The sequence below is a fragment of the Eucyclogobius newberryi genome, unplaced genomic scaffold, assembly GCF_026437365.1.
Source record: "Eucyclogobius newberryi isolate DKJ021-1_F unplaced genomic scaffold, fEucNew1.0.hap1 SCAF_8, whole genome shotgun sequence".
NCBI classification, from domain to species: Eukaryota; Metazoa; Chordata; class Actinopteri; order Gobiiformes; family Gobiidae; genus Eucyclogobius; species Eucyclogobius newberryi.
This window is the reverse complement of record NW_027316500.1, coordinates 4,790,613-4,807,357: the sequence shown is the minus strand read 5'-3', so window position 1 is coordinate 4,807,357 and position 16,745 is coordinate 4,790,613. Positions and strand designations below refer to the sequence as shown.

Below are 16,745 nucleotides of genomic sequence, written 5' to 3'. Positions count from 1 at the left end.
CAATAGGCCCTCCGCCCTGCTGGGGCTCGGGCCTAATAATAATAATATTTTTAGCAAAAACAATATAGCCGTTTCCACTATAACAACAAATGATACATCGTTTGAAAGCTCTAAGCCTTCCCGATGCCGCCATTGGGTGGAATCATCATTACGAGCGCTTACGCGCTCGTCACTCCCTATTCCGTCGGGATGCCCCGCCCACTCCCCATAGACTTCCATTGATTTGAGCAGATACAAGCATGGCCCATGCCTGCGGCATGGATTCTGCTGCGCCCGCATGTTTGGTCAGACAGTTGCAACGCTGCCTTCAGCAGCGTTGCGGGAGCAATAGGCCCTCCGCCCTGCTGGGGCTCGGGCCTAATAAATTAGATGAAATTACCCCCGCTATTAGCCCTGAACTAGCCCAAGCTGTAAATCTAACGTCCCATATAAATCCACCTGTAAACTTAGAAAGGTTCACAGCAGTTGATCAAGCAGAGATAATTTCAGCCATTATGTCCTCTAACAGCTCAACTTGTGTCCTAGACCCCATTCCAAGCTCCTCAAAGACATTGTCCCCCTAATTATAGACCCTATTCTTACTATAATAAATACTTCACTCGAAAGTGGCTATGTTCCACAGTCCTTCAAACATGACGTCAAAGGTGTTTATTACAGAAATCGCCGTGTCAGATCACAGGACAGAAAACAGCCCCGGGTCTCCAGATGATCAGAAGAACCCCGTCTCTGGGCGTACCTCGCCTTTTATATGTCTACTTACACAAAGACCTCTAAATAATATCTGACAGGCATGAGCTCATCCATGTACCAACGGTTTAGCCAATAAGAGAACAAGATGTAAAGAATATCCATATTTGGGTAAGACCAGGGGAAAGTTACAGAAATTAGATCATACGTATGTGTGGCAGTAGGCCCTCATAACCCCTGACAGCCTATGGCCTGTGACCTGGGCCTTTAAAAGGAGGCTTCCTCACCTGCGCTGGCCCTTCTCGCCTCTGACGTCACCCGCCACCTGGGAGCAATGCAAGCGGCACGAGAACCGGAGCATTCGCTCTGATCGCCCCAAAAATACCCCAAAGTTTAGGCTTAAAGCCAGCGATCACACCAGCGTGTTAACCAGGTTGGTTTGCGCATCGTGCGCTCACCAAACCCTGCTCAAACCTTGTATGACTCGTGCCGCACGCTCCCCAGGTTTAACGCCCCGGTAAGCTGTCTCTTCCATAGATTTATATTATTATATTATATTTATATTTATATTGCTCTAATTTAGCACCGTTTGTAGTGCGTGACGTTACGTGCAGGCTTTGTGCGCCGGGATTCCTCCCAGCCGCGGCGCGCATAGTGCACAGATTCGAGCACCGGTATGTATCTCTTTTCCTCTCTCCCTCGCTTGTTGCGCACGGTTCTGGACATCCATCTGAGAGTTAATTTCCCAAAATATTGTACATTATAGGATTGGTAACCCCGCGGGTCTCTCCTCCGACCCAGAACGTCTCTCCTCCGACCCAGAACGTCTCTCCTCCGACCCCAAACCCAGAACTTCCCTCCAAGTGCCCTTGGTGGGTTTGGGCACGTTCGCACCGGCCCCTTTCTACATTGACAGACTGTAACATATCAACGTTTGGAGTTTTCGAGTGTCGGCTCTGGCCCCCAGCTGGACTGTGGGACTGTACCGGGTCCCAGGCCTGCTGCTAAGGACCAGCGCCACCTCCTGGTAGGGTAATTGGGCTAAGTGCCTTAAGGGACAATCTGGGCTGCTGTTTTATTTTACTTTTGTTATTTCGGTGAATTGTTTAAATGTGTCTACTGTTTTAGAGGTGTGAATGTGTGAATGAGAGTAGTAGTAGTTTTATTATTAAAAATACCAATGTTTCATTTATCCTGTCTTTAGATTTAATAAATTGTGAACTGCTTTCCTATATCTGAGTCTCCTGGTCCACTCAATCAAAGAATTTGCGCTTGCCTTACTTGTGTATGTGTCCCTGGCACCAATCCAGGGTGGCGTTGTTGGAAACTAATACAGTCAATAATTATTCATTTAACCCATAAATTGGAATTCATGTGGAAGACATCCGCCTAAACATCATAGCCCTATCGTAGCCACGACATTTTGGCGTCGTTGGCAGGATGCGATTGAGTTGGACCGAGACTTAGAATTGGGTGATTTAACTTTAGGTTGGGTTATTTAGTGCATCCATTTAGCTTTTGGTGGTTGCTGTTATTCCAGTGATTGGGGGTGCCTAATGTGTGTGGTTTAAAGGTCATTTTGATGTTTACTCGCATGTTATTTGTTTGCAGTGTTCAGTTATAAATTGTGAGTTTTGTTTTCATCTGTTTCTCCTGTGCCTTTAAACTATTAACACTTGGAGCTATTCTTGTCCTGTGTTGATAACATATTGCCGTTAACGCTAATATTGTGCCTAAATTGTTCCTCCTGTCTTTGGTACATTGTGTTTAGGGTATTGTGAACAATACAGCAACAGCATTGTCCAGCATTTTGGTTGTAAATTGCCCGTTGTAAAATATGGAAGAACAAATGCGCGAGTTACAGGAATTAGTTAAACAATTGAAAGCAGACAATGAAAGACTGCGCCAAGAGCGCTCTGATGCTTCAGGTGCTGGTCCCGGACCGTCTGCTCCGGCTACGGAACCACCCATGGTGCGTGGCAATCCGGGTCCCGATAGACTAGTTTTCATCCCACGTGACCGTAAATGCCCTATGTTTCGAGGCCGAAGCGGTATCTGTTTGAGTGAGTGGTTAGAAGAAGCCCAAGCATGTATGAGAGCTCGGCATTTGTCCACAGGTGATATTTGACCATTTAGAAGGAGAGGCCCGCGAGGAGATAAAGTATCGCCCCGCTGAAGAACGGAGTGACCCAATGAAAATTACTGCCATTTTGCAGGACCTGTATGGATGTTCAGAATCGTATGTAGCATTGCAAGAGGCATTTTTCTCACGTAGACAGCATGAAGGCGAAGGGCTGTTGGAGTATTCGCTTGTTTTAATGTCCTTGATGGAGAGAGTTAAACAGCGTGCTCCAAGCAATATTGTAAATTCTGAAATCCTCTTGCGCGATCAATTCGTTGAACAGGTTCTCGATGGTGCTCTTAGGCGTGACCTTAAGCAATATGTTCGTCAGTCTCCTGGGGCAACACTAATTGACGTCAGGGGTGAGGCTATCCGGTGGGAGCGTGAGGGGCTGACTGTGGCCATGCGGGGCCGGAGCAATTCTGTTCCCTCAGCCTGTGGAATTCAATATGCGGTGCAGGGTGGCTACCAGCGGTCGGGCCAAAATCCGCCATCCGAGGTAGCAGAGGTGAAGGAACTCTTGAGACGTCAGCAGGCCCAGTTAGATGCACTGACACCGAGTATTGCCCGCTTACAGACTTCTCAGCCTCGTCATCGTGGTCGTTCACCACGAACAGGTCCAATAATTTGCCTACGCTGTCAACAGCCAGGCCACATTGCAAGGGAATGTGATGGGCCACCGGTCCAATCCCATCTACGGTCCTCTGCGCGCGGTCACCCACAACCGCGCCAGCTGTCGGAAAACTAGTGCCCACCGCGTTGCAGAGTCACAGCTCGGGTGGGGCATCTATTGGCTCGAATAATCCTTGGGTAGGGCTAGAAGACGCTGATAAGTTAATTTCCTCGTGTCCACATATCGACGTTGGGATGGGTGGCGCCACCGTACCATGTCTTGTTGACACAGGCTCGATGGTCTCAACTGTGACCGAGAGTTTCTTTCAGAAGAACTTCGAGCCTTGGGGTGAGGAGCGTCTTAAGGCCTGCCATTGGCTGGAACTTAAGGCCGCCAATGGTTTGGACATCCCATATGTTGGCTATCTTGAGGTCGAAGTCAGCCTTTGTGGTAAATTAATGCCCCATTGTGGCGTCTTGGTAGTTAGAGATCCACCTGGACAGACTTCAACTCAGGTCCCCGGTGTGCTCGGGATGAACATTATCCGGAAATGTTACCTCGAGCTCTTCGGCCACTATGGATCGGCCTTGTTTGGAGAATCGTCCAGCTCACTCCCTACCGTCCTTGTGGAAGCTATGCAGAAGTGTCATGTCGCCAGTGTGCAGTCGGCACCTAAGCTGGGCCGCGTTCGGGTCCGAGGAAAGCGGGTCTGTCGCGTTCCGGGTGGTGCAATAAAGTTGGTTACTGCCACTTGTTCACAACAGCTCTCGGAGGGGACTGTATTGTTTGAGCCACCAGAGGCTGGGTTACCTGCAGGCCTTATGGCATCGCCAGCTCTAGTACGTGTGGAAAGGGGCACAGCGTACATTCCAGTAGTGAACGTAGGCGTAGCAGATGTGTTTTCGTATCCCCGCACTGTTATCGGTACTCTGGACAGTGCTCGGGTTGTCAGCTTGCCGTCGGGTGTTGTCGAGGTGTCGTCCATTGCCGCTCAAGTAGCAGGCCAAAGTATAAGCTCTCCGGTCCTCGACCAGATTGAGCTACTTGACCTGTCTCATTTACCTCCTGAAGAACAAGTTGGTGCCCGTTTACTCCTTCGGCAACATGCCTCGGTCTTCTCCGCCCACGATCAAGACCTTTGCTGCACAAACTTAATTTCCCATGAGATTCCTTTGTCCGACGATATCCCTATTCGACAGCGGCATCGACGTATTTCACCCTCAGAATATGAGGTTGTGAAGGATCATATTAACCAACTGCTGGAGGCACAAGTGATCCGAGAGAGCTCGAGTCCTTATGCCTCGCCGATCGCACTGGTTCGTAAAAAGGATGGCACCTTGAGACTCTGCGTAGATTACCGACAATTAAATTGTAGAACCAGGAAGGATGCGTTCCCGCTCCCACGTATTGAGGAGTCTCTTGACTCTCTCACCGGTGCGCGTTGGTTCTCCACTTTAGATCTGGCAAGCGGATATAATCAAGTGCCAGTTTCTGAAAAGGACCGGCCGAAAACGGCTTTCTGCACTCCATTTGGCTTGTTCGAATGGAATCGAATGCCCTTTGGCCTGTGTAACGCTCCGAGCACCTTTCAAAGGTTAATGCAGCGAATCTTTGGGAGTCAGCAGGGGCAGTCGCTGCTTCTCTATCTCGACGACATCATAGTCTTCTCATCCGATGTGGGGCAGCATTTGGGGAGGCTAGATGGCGTTCTGAGTAGGTTACATCAAGAAGGTCTTAAAGTGAAACTAAGTAAATGTAGTTTCTTTCGTCGGGAAGTAAGCTATCTGGGGCACATAATTTCAGATAAGGGAGTTGCCACTGACCCCGGGAAGATCCAGGCAGTGGCTGATTGGCCGGTTCCCACTACAGTGTCCGAGCTCCGCTCATTTATTGGATTTGCGAGTTACTATCGCCGGTTTGTAGAAGGGTTCGCCAACCTTGCCGCGCCGTTGCATCGGAGAGTGGCAGAATTGGTAGGTAAATTTAAGCGAAAGTCTTCCAGGTGTAGCCTGGAGGGATGGGACCAGGAGTGTCAGGCAAGCTTTGATGGCTTAAAGGAGCGACTCACCAGCGCCCCAGTGCTTGCCTACGCAGATTTTACCTTACCGTTTATCCTCAAAGTAGATGCAAGTCACAGTGGCCTGGGCGCTGTGCTTTCGCAAGAGCATGGAGGCAAAGTGAGACCCATAGCTTATGCCAGTCGAGGGCTACGAGTGACAGAACGGAACATGTCAAACTACAGTTCAATGAAGCTTGAACTCTTGGCCCTAAAGTGGGCCATGACTGAAAAATTCAGGGAATATTTGTTGGGACATAGGTGCGTCGTGTACATCGACAACAACCCGTTAAGGCACCTTTCAACGGCAAAACTCGGGGCTGTCGAGCAGCGTTGGGCGTCGCAGCTCGCATCCTTCGATTTTGAGTTGAGATATAGATCAGGTCGAAGCAACCGTAACGCAGACGCTTTGTCTCGCCAACAAGACTGTGACCCACTAAACATGGCCGCTCTTGTTCCGGGTATCACGGTGCCACCTTCCTTACAATTGTTGTACCCATGGCCTGTGGAAGTAACGCAGGCTGTGGTGTCCGCGCTGCCGGGTCGCTCGTCGGTTGACGTTCGAGCCCTTCAGAGTTTAGATCCTGTGATTCAGGAAGTAGCAGTCTTTTGGAGACAAAACCGAGAACCAGGCCCTGAGGAGAGAAAACGCTTATCACCTCCCGCCATGGTACTGCTTCGGCAGTGGGACAGGTTAGTGGAAAGGGAGGGTATACTTTATCGAAAGATCTTTCGCCCTGATGGTGGCGAGGCTGTGTTTCAGCTGTTGTTGCCAGTCACCATGATCGAGGAAGTACTGACCCAAGTACACAATGATCACGGCCATCAAGGGGTGGAGAGGACCTTGGCACTCTTGCGAGTACGGTGCTACTGGCCGGGGATGTCGAAGGCAGTTAGCCAGTGGTGCCGGCAGTGCATCCGTTGTCAGACAGCTAAGGACTCTAGGCCCCCAGCTCGGGCACCGATGGGTCACCTTTTGGCCTCACGGCCCAATGAAATTATTGCCCTTGATTTCACTCTGTTGGAACCGTCCACGAGAGGTGTCGAAAATGTATTGGTCATTACAGACGTGTTCAGTAAATATACGCAGGCGTTTCCAACTCGCGACCAGCGGGCGTTGACTGTCGCGCAGATCTTGGTCTCAGAGTGGTTTTCAAAGTTCGGGGTGCCAGCAAGAATTCATTCTGACCAGGGGCGCAGCTTTGAGAATTTGGTCATGCAACAGCTTTGTGGTCTATACAATATTGCTAAAACACGGACAACCCCTTACCATCCGTCCGGGAATGGGCAGTGTGAGCGATTTAATCGCACGTTGCACAATTTGCTTCGCACCCTGCCCACTTCCCGTAAGCGCGATTGGTGCTCTTGCCTGCCTCAAGTCCTTTATGCGTATAACACCACACCGCACCAGTCTACTGGGGAATCCCCATTTTTCCTGATGTTCGGCCAGGAGCCTAGGCTCCCAGTCGACTTCCTGCTGGGTCAGGTGTTCGATCCTGTGGCGGGGCATCATCATGAGTGGATCTTGGAACATCAAACCCGCCTACAGCTTGCTTTTGAAGGGACGAAGGAACGCTTGAGAACTGCAGCAGGACGTAGGAAGGCTCACCATGACCGGGACATTCGTGATGAACCGTTGAAGGATGGAGATAGAGTTCTACTGCGTAATACAGGCGTTCGTGGCCGCTGTAAAACGCAGGACTTGTGGTCTTCCATTCCTTATGTTGTTGTGAGAGCTCATGAAGGGGGAGCGGTGTACACCATTGCACCTACCCATGACCAGACAAAAGTCAAAACTGTCCACCGGTCTTTGCTGAAGGCCCTGGTTGGTACCGACCTAACTGGGGTGACCCAGGAGGACGACCAACCAGGAGCTACTCGCCAACTATCTGAAGAGCCGTTTAGCGATGTAGACTTGTGGATTGTCTCTGAACACCAATTACCTTCGCTTCTAAACCAAACCGCGGGTAGTCAACCTCCTTTGACTCCGGTCTCTACTGAGCCGGAGATACCTACAGTGGACACACCCACGCGGGAACCAGAGCCTTCATCACCGGTCGACTCTGGCGCGCGTCGGTCTAGGCGCCCCACCGCTGGTTGCCACCCGAATCCGCATAACTTGCCACGGTCAACATTGGACATGTAAAACGTAGTCTCCTGTTGCTTGGTAGAACAGGTTGGAAAGTTCATCGTCGGGGCGACGATGCAAGAAGGAGGGGTAGAATGTGGCAGTAGGCCCTCATAACCCCTGACAACCTATGGCCTGTGACCTGGGCCTTTAAAAGGAGGCTTCCTCACCTGCGCTGGCCCTTCTCGCCTCTGACGTCACCCGCCACCTGGGAGCAATGCAAGCGGCACGAGAACCGGAGCATTCGCTCTGATCGCCCCAAAAACACCCCAAAGTTTAGGCTTAAAGCCAGCGATCACACCAGCGTGTTAACCAGGTTGGTTTGCGCATCGTGCGCTCACCAAACCCTGCTCAAACCTTGTATGACTCGTGCCGCACGCTCCCCAGGTTTAACGCCCCGGTAAGCTGTCTCTTCCATAGATTTATATTATTATATTATATTTATATTTATATTGCTCTAATTTAGCACCGTTTGTAGTGCGTGACGTTACGTGCAGGCTTTGTGCGCCGGGATTCCTCCCAGCCGCGGCGCGCATAGTGCACAGATTCGAGCACCGGTATGTATCTCTTTTCCTCTCTCCCTCGCTTGTTGCGCACGGTTCTGGACATCCATCTGAGAGTTAATTTCCCAAAATATTGTACATTATAGGATTGGTAACCCCGCGGGTCTCTCCTCCGACCCAGAACGTCTCTCCTCCGACCCAGAACGTCTCTCCTCCGACCCCAAACCCAGAACTTCCCTCCAAGTGCCCTTGGTGGGTTTGGGCACGTTCGCACCGGCCCCTTTCTACATTGACAGACTGTAACATATCAACGTTTGGAGTTTTCGAGTGTCGGCTCTGGCCCCCAGCTGGACTGTGGGACTGTACCGGGTCCCAGGCCTGCTGCTAAGGACCAGCGCCACCTCCTGGTAGGGTAATTGGGCTAAGTGCCTTAAGGGACAATCTGGGCTGCTGTTTTATTTTACTTTTGTTATTTCGGTGAATTGTTTAAATGTGTCTACTGTTTTAGAGGTGTGAATGTGTGAATGAGAGTAGTAGTAGTTTTATTATTAAAAATACCAATGTTTCATTTATCCTGTCTTTAGATTTAATAAATTGTGAACTGCTTTCCTATATCTGAGTCTCCTGGTCCACTCAATCAAAGAATTTGCGCTTGCCTTACTTGTGTATGTGTCCCTGGCACCAATCCAGGGTGGCGTTGTTGGAAACTAATACAGTCAATAATTATTCATTTAACCCATAAATTGGAATTCATGTGGAAGACATCCGCCTAAACATCATAGCCCTATTGTAGCCACGACATTTTGGCGTCGTTGGCAGGATGCGATTGAGTTGGACCGAGACTTAGAATTGGGTGATTTAACTTTAGGTTGGGTTATTTAGTGCATCCATTTAGCTTTTGGTGGTTGCTGTTATTCCAGTGATTGGGGGTGCCTAATGTGTGTGGTTTAAAGGTCATTTTGATGTTTACTCGCATGTTATTTGTTTGCAGTGTTCAGTTATAAATTGTGAGTTTTGTTTTCATCTGTTTCTCCTGTGCCTTTAAACTATTAACACTTGGAGCTATTCTTGTCCTGTGTTGATAACATATTGCCGTTAACGCTAATATTGTGCCTAAATTGTTCCTCCTGTCTTTGGTACATTGTGTTTAGGGTATTGTGAATAATACAGCAACAGCATTGTCCAGCATTTTGGTTGTAAATTGCCCGTTGTAAAATATGGAAGAACAAATGCGCGAGTTACAGGAATTAGTTAAACAATTGAAAGCAGACAATGAAAGACTGCGCCAAGAGCGCTCTGATGCTTCAGGTGCTGGTCCCGGACCGTCTGCTCCGGCTACGGAACCACCCATGGTGCGTGGCAATCCGGGTCCCGATAGACTAGTTTTCATCCCACGTGACCGTAAATGCCCTATGTTTCGAGGCCGAAGCGGTATCTGTTTGAGTGAGTGGTTAGAAGAAGCCCAAGCATGTATGAGAGCTCGGCATTTGTCCACAGGTGATATTTGACCATTTAGAAGGAGAGGCCCGCGAGGAGATAAAGTATCGCCCCGCTGAAGAACGGAGTGACCCAATGAAAATTACTGCCATTTTGCAGGACCTGTATGGATGTTCAGAATCGTATGTAGCATTGCAAGAGGCATTTTTCTCACGTAGACAGCATGAAGGCGAAGGGCTGTTGGAGTATTCGCTTGTTTTAATGTCCTTGATGGAGAGAGTTAAACAGCGTGCTCCAAGCAATATTGTAAATTCTGAAATCCTCTTGCGCGATCAATTCGTTGAACAGGTTCTCGATGGTGCTCTTAGGCGTGACCTTAAGCAATATGTTCGTCAGTCTCCTGGGGCAACACTAATTGACGTCAGGGGTGAGGCTATCCGGTGGGAGCGTGAGGGGCTGACTGTGGCCATGCGGGGCCGGAGCAATTCTGTTCCCTCAGCCTGTGGAATTCAATATGCGGTGCAGGGTGGCTACCAGCGGTCGGGCCAAAATCCGCCATCCGAGGTAGCAGAGGTGAAGGAACTCTTGAGACGTCAGCAGGCCCAGTTAGATGCACTGACACCGAGTATTGCCCGCTTACAGACTTCTCAGCCTCGTCATCGTGGTCGTTCACCACGAACAGGTCCAATAATTTGCCTACGCTGTCAACAGCCAGGCCACATTGCAAGGGAATGTGATGGGCCACCGGTCCAATCCCATCTACGGTCCTCTGCGCGCGGTCACCCACAACCGCGCCAGCTGTCGGAAAACTAGTGCCCACCGCGTTGCAGAGTCACAGCTCGGGTGGGGCATCTATTGGCTCGAATAATCCTTGGGTAGGGCTAGAAGACGCTGATAAGTTAATTTCCTCGTGTCCACATATCGACGTTGGGATGGGTGGCGCCACCGTACCATGTCTTGTTGACACAGGCTCGATGGTCTCAACTGTGACCGAGAGTTTCTTTCAGAAGAACTTCGAGCCTTGGGGTGAGGAGCGTCTTAAGGCCTGCCATTGGCTGGAACTTAAGGCCGCCAATGGTTTGGACATCCCATATGTTGGCTATCTTGAGGTCGAAGTCAGCCTTTGTGGTAAATTAATGCCCCATTGTGGCGTCTTGGTAGTTAGAGATCCACCTGGACAGACTTCAACTCAGGTCCCCGGTGTGCTCGGGATGAACATTATCCGGAAATGTTACCTCGAGCTCTTCGGCCACTATGGATCGGCCTTGTTTGGAGAATCGTCCAGCTCACTCCCTACCGTCCTTGTGGAAGCTATGCAGAAGTGTCATGTCGCCAGTGTGCAGTCGGCACCTAAGCTGGGCCGCGTTCGGGTCCGAGGAAAGCGGGCCTGTCGCGTTCCGGGTGGTGCAATAAAGTTGGTTACTGCCACTTGTTCACAACAGCTCTCGGAGGGGACTGTATTGTTTGAGCCACCAGAGGCTGGGTTACCTGCAGGCCTTATGGCATCGCCAGCTCTAGTACGTGTGGAAAGGGGCACAGCGTACATTCCAGTAGTGAACGTAGGCGTAGCAGATGTGTTTTCGTATCCCCGCACTGTTATCGGTACTCTGGACAGTGCTCGGGTTGTCAGCTTGCCGTCGGGTGTTGTCGAGGTGTCGTCCATTGCCGCTCAAGTAGCAGGCCAAAGTATAAGCTCTCCGGTCCTCGACCAGATTGAGCTACTTGACCTGTCTCATTTACCTCCTGAAGAACAAGTTGGTGCCCGTTTACTCCTTCGGCAACATGCCTCGGTCTTCTCCGCCCACGATCAAGACCTTTGCTGCACAAACTTAATTTCCCATGAGATTCCTTTGTCCGACGATATCCCTATTCGACAGCGGCATCGACGTATTTCACCCTCAGAATATGAGGTTGTGAAGGATCATATTAACCAACTGCTGGAGGCACAAGTGATCCGAGAGAGCTCGAGTCCTTATGCCTCGCCGATCGCACTGGTTCGTAAAAAGGATGGCACCTTGAGACTCTGCGTAGATTACCGACAATTAAATTGTAGAACCAGGAAGGATGCGTTCCCGCTCCCACGTATTGAGGAGTCTCTTGACTCTCTCACCGGTGCGCGTTGGTTCTCCACTTTAGATCTGGCAAGCGGATATAATCAAGTGCCAGTTTCTGAAAAGGACCGGCCGAAAACGGCTTTCTGCACTCCATTTGGCTTGTTCGAATGGAATCGAATGCCCTTTGGCCTGTGTAACGCTCCGAGCACCTTTCAAAGGTTAATGCAGCGAATCTTTGGGAGTCAGCAGGGGCAGTCGCTGCTTCTCTATCTCGACGACATCATAGTCCTCTCATCCGATGTGGGGCAGCATTTGGGGAGGCTAGATGGCGTTCTGAGTAGGTTACATCAAGAAGGTCTTAAAGTGAAACTAAGTAAATGTAGTTTCTTTCGTCGGGAAGTAAGCTATCTGGGGCACATAATTTCAGATAAGGGAGTTGCCACTGACCCCGGGAAGATCCAGGCAGTGGCTGATTGGCCGGTTCCCACTACAGTGTCCGAGCTCCGCTCATTTATTGGATTTGCGAGTTACTATCGCCGGTTTGTAGAAGGGTTCGCCAACCTTGCCGCGCCGTTGCATCGGAGAGTGGCAGAATTGGTAGGTAAATTTAAGCGAAAGTCTTCCAGGTGTAGCCTGGAGGGATGGGACCAGGAGTGTCAGGCAAGCTTTGATGGCTTAAAGGAGCGACTCACCAGCGCCCCAGTGCTTGCCTACGCAGATTTTACCTTACCGTTTATCCTCAAAGTAGATGCAAGTCACAGTGGCCTGGGCGCTGTGCTTTCGCAAGAGCATGGAGGCAAAGTGAGACCCATAGCTTATGCCAGTCGAGGGCTACGAGTGACAGAACGGAACATGTCAAACTACAGTTCAATGAAGCTTGAACTCTTGGCCCTAAAGTGGGCCATGACTGAAAAATTCAGGGAATATTTGTTGGGACATAGGTGCGTCGTGTACATCGACAACAACCCGTTAAGGCACCTTTCAACGGCAAAACTCGGGGCTGTCGAGCAGCGTTGGGCGTCGCAGCTCGCATCCTTCGATTTTGAGTTGAGATATAGATCAGGTCGAAGCAACCGTAACGCAGACGCTTTGTCTCGCCAACAAGACTGTGACCCACTAAACATGGCCGCTCTTGTTCCGGGTATCACGGTGCCACCTTCCTTACAATTGTTGTACCCATGGCCTGTGGAAGTAACGCAGGCTGTGGTGTCCGCGCTGCCGGGTCGCTCGTCGGTTGACGTTCGAGCCCTTCAGAGTTTAGATCCTGTGATTCAGGAAGTAGCAGTCTTTTGGAGACAAAACCGAGAACCAGGCCCTGAGGAGAGAAAACGCTTATCACCTCCCGCCATGGTACTGCTTCGGCAGTGGGACAGGTTAGTGGAAAGGGAGGGTATACTTTATCGAAAGATCTTTCGCCCTGATGGTGGCGAGGCTGTGTTTCAGCTGTTGTTGCCAGTCACCATGATCGAGGAAGTACTGACCCAAGTACACAATGATCACGGCCATCAAGGGGTGGAGAGGACCTTGGCACTCTTGCGAGTACGGTGCTACTGGCCGGGGATGTCGAAGGCAGTTAGCCAGTGGTGCCGGCAGTGCATCCGTTGTCAGACAGCTAAGGACTCTAGGCCCCCAGCTCGGGCACCGATGGGTCACCTTTTGGCCTCACGGCCCAATGAAATTATTGCCCTTGATTTCACTCTGTTGGAACCGTCCACGAGAGGTGTCGAAAATGTATTGGTCATTACAGACGTGTTCAGTAAATATACGCAGGCGTTTCCAACTCGCGACCAGCGGGCGTTGACTGTCGCGCAGATCTTGGTCTCAGAGTGGTTTTCAAAGTTCGGGGTGCCAGCAAGAATTCATTCTGACCAGGGGCGCAGCTTTGAGAATTTGGTCATGCAACAGCTTTGTGGTCTATACAATATTGCTAAAACACGGACAACCCCTTACCATCCGTCCGGGAATGGGCAGTGTGAGCGATTTAATCGCACGTTGCACAATTTGCTTCGCACCCTGCCCACTTCCCGTAAGCGCGATTGGTGCTCTTGCCTGCCTCAAGTCCTTTATGCGTATAACACCACACCGCACCAGTCTACTGGGGAATCCCCATTTTTCCTGATGTTCGGCCAGGAGCCTAGGCTCCCAGTCGACTTCCTGCTGGGTCAGGTGTTCGATCCTGTGGCGGGGCATCATCATGAGTGGATCTTGGAACATCAAACCCGCCTACAGCTTGCTTTTGAAGGGACGAAGGAACGCTTGAGAACTGCAGCAGGACGTAGGAAGGCTCACCATGACCGGGACATTCGTGATGAACCGTTGAAGGATGGAGATAGAGTTCTACTGCGTAATACAGGCGTTCGTGGCCGCTGTAAAACGCAGGACTTGTGGTCTTCCATTCCTTATGTTGTTGTGAGAGCTCATGAAGGGGGAGCGGTGTACACCATTGCACCTACCCATGACCAGACAAAAGTCAAAACTGTCCACCGGTCTTTGCTGAAGGCCCTGGTTGGTACCGACCTAACTGGGGTGACCCAGGAGGACGACCAACCAGGAGCTACTCGCCAACTATCTGAAGAGCCGTTTAGCGATGTAGACTTGTGGATTGTCTCTGAACACCAATTACCTTCGCTTCTAAACCAAACCGCGGGTAGTCAACCTCCTTTGACTCCGGTCTCTACTGAGCCGGAGATACCTACAGTGGACACACCCACGCGGGAACCAGAGCCTTCATCACCGGTCGACTCTGGCGCGCGTCGGTCTAGGCGCCCCACCGCTGGTTGCCACCCGAATCCGCATAACTTGCCACGGTCAACATTGGACATGTAAAACGTAGTCTCCTGTTGCTTGGTAGAACAGGTTGGAAAGTTCATCGTCGGGGCGACGATGCAAGAAGGAGGGGTAGAATGTGGCAGTAGGCCCTCATAACCCCTGACAACCTATGGCCTGTGACCTGGGCCTTTAAAAGGAGGCTTCCTCACCTGCGCTGGCCCTTCTCGCCTCTGACGTCACCCGCCACCTGGGAGCAATGCAAGCGGCACGAGAACCGGAGCATTCGCTCTGATCGCCCCAAAAACACCCCAAAGTTTAGGCTTAAAGCCAGCGATCACACCAGCGTGTTAACCAGGTTGGTTTGCGCATCGTGCGCTCACCAAACCCTGCTCAAACCTTGTATGACTCGTGCCGCACGCTCCCCAGGTTTAACGCCCCGGTAAGCTGTCTCTTCCATAGATTTATATTATTATATTATATTTATATTTATATTGCTCTAATTTAGCACCGTTTGTAGTGCGTGACGTTACGTGCAGGCTTTGTGCGCCGGGATTCCTCCCAGCCGCGGCGCGCATAGTGCACAGATTCGAGCACCGGTATGTATCTCTTTTCCTCTCTCCCTCGCTTGTTGCGCACGGTTCTGGACATCCATCTGAGAGTTAATTTCCCAAAATATTGTACATTATAGGATTGGTAACCCCGCGGGTCTCTCCTCCGACCCAGAACGTCTCTCCTCCGACCCCAAACCCAGAACTTCCCTCCAAGTGCCCTTGGTGGGTTTGGGCACGTTCGCACCGGCCCCTTTCTACATTGACAGACTGTAACATATCAACGTTTGGAGTTTTCGAGTGTCGGCTCTGGCCCCCAGCTGGACTGTGGGACTGTACCGGGTCCCAGGCCTGCTGCTAAGGACCAGCGCCACCTCCTGGTAGGGTAATTGGGCTAAGTGCCTTAAGGGACAATCTGGGCTGCTGTTTTATTTTACTTTTGTTATTTCGGTGAATTGTTTAAATGTGTCTACTGTTTTAGAGGTGTGAATGTGTGAATGAGAGTAGTAGTAGTTTTATTATTAAAAATACCAATGTTTCATTTATCCTGTCTTTAGATTTAATAAATTGTGAACTGCTTTCCTATATCTGAGTCTCCTGGTCCACTCAATCAAAGAATTTGCGCTTGCCTTACTTGTGTATGTGTCCCTGGCACCAATCCAGGGTGGCGTTGTTGGAAACTAATACAGTCAATAATTATTCATTTAACCCATAAATTGGAATTCATGTGGAAGACATCCACCTAAACATCATAGCCCTATCGTAGCCACGACATTTGTACAGATGTTCAAACATATATTTCCTTCCTCGGCTTATCGCTTCGCCTGTTGCTCGTCCTAGTCATAAATTAACACAGGCGCCTCTGCTTTCAGACTGTAGGATAGTTAAACAAACCGAGGGGGATACAGAGAACAAAATGTACGAGGTCAGATACTTCAGTAGCCTCCAGTTCTACTGTAAGAAACCTTGGAGTCTTATTTGACCAGGAGCTCTCATTTAAAGCTCATATAAATCAAGCTTGTAAAACAGCCTATTTCCATTTGCGCAACAAGAGCCAAAATCAGAGGAATCCTGCCTAAAAGTGATGCCGAAAAACTTATCCATGCATTTGTAACGTCTACATTAGACTACTGTAACTCTCTGCTTGCAGCTTGTCCTAAAAGCTCCATAAAAAGCTTTCAACTGGTTCAAAATGCAACAGGAACAAAAAGAAGAGAGCACATTACGCCAGTGCTGAAGTCTCTTCACTGGCTCCCCGTCGAGTTTAGAATCAAATTTAAGATTCTACTCCTGACCTACAAAGCCATAAATGACATGGCCCCATCCTACCTCAAAGATGCTATAGAACCATATCATCCAAACAGAGCTCTTCGCTCTCAGAATGCTGGCCTTCTGGTGGTCCCAAGAGTCTCTAAAAGTACAGTAGGAGGTAGAGCGTTTAGCTACCAAGCTCCTGTGTTATGGAATCAGCTCCTGTCCATGTTAAATATGCTGACACAATCTCTTCATTTAAGTCCAGGCTTAAAACGTTCCTCTTTGAAATCGCTTATGGTCAGACCAGTTAGGAACAGAAATATAAACCCACAGCTTTAGCTATGCTGGCCTAGGAGCAACTATACTGGGGGAAGTATGGCAGCTTGAGCTCTATCTTCTTCTGACTACTTATTCTATCAAACAATATTAAATTTTTAATTCCACTTGCAAACTGTTCACCGCCTCCTTTTCCTTTTTCTCACTCCTGAGGACCTGTGGACCCAGATGCCCCTCTCCTGGTGAAGCCTGCCCCGTATGGACGGTCCCTCATATGCCTGAAGAGTGAGTCCAGCTC

The 16,745-nt window shown here is 50.0% G+C and overlaps 1 protein-coding gene across 1 annotated transcript; it reads left to right on the top strand.

Moving 5' to 3' along the window:
* Positions 1–2,579: 2,579 nt before the first annotated feature.
* LOC140351466 (uncharacterized) lies at positions 2,580–14,525 on the top strand. The gene is made up of 12 exons (XM_072437306.1): positions 2,580–2,659; positions 3,113–3,349; positions 3,456–3,544; positions 3,714–7,550; positions 7,650–7,696; positions 8,104–8,163; positions 9,895–10,151; positions 10,258–10,346; positions 10,516–12,607; positions 12,974–12,977; positions 13,473–14,352; positions 14,452–14,525. The coding sequence occupies exons 1-12, from the start codon at positions 2,580–2,582 to the stop codon at positions 14,523–14,525; spliced, it is 7,746 nt and encodes a 2,581-aa protein (XP_072293407.1).
* The last annotated feature ends 2,220 nt before the right edge of the window (positions 14,526–16,745 follow it).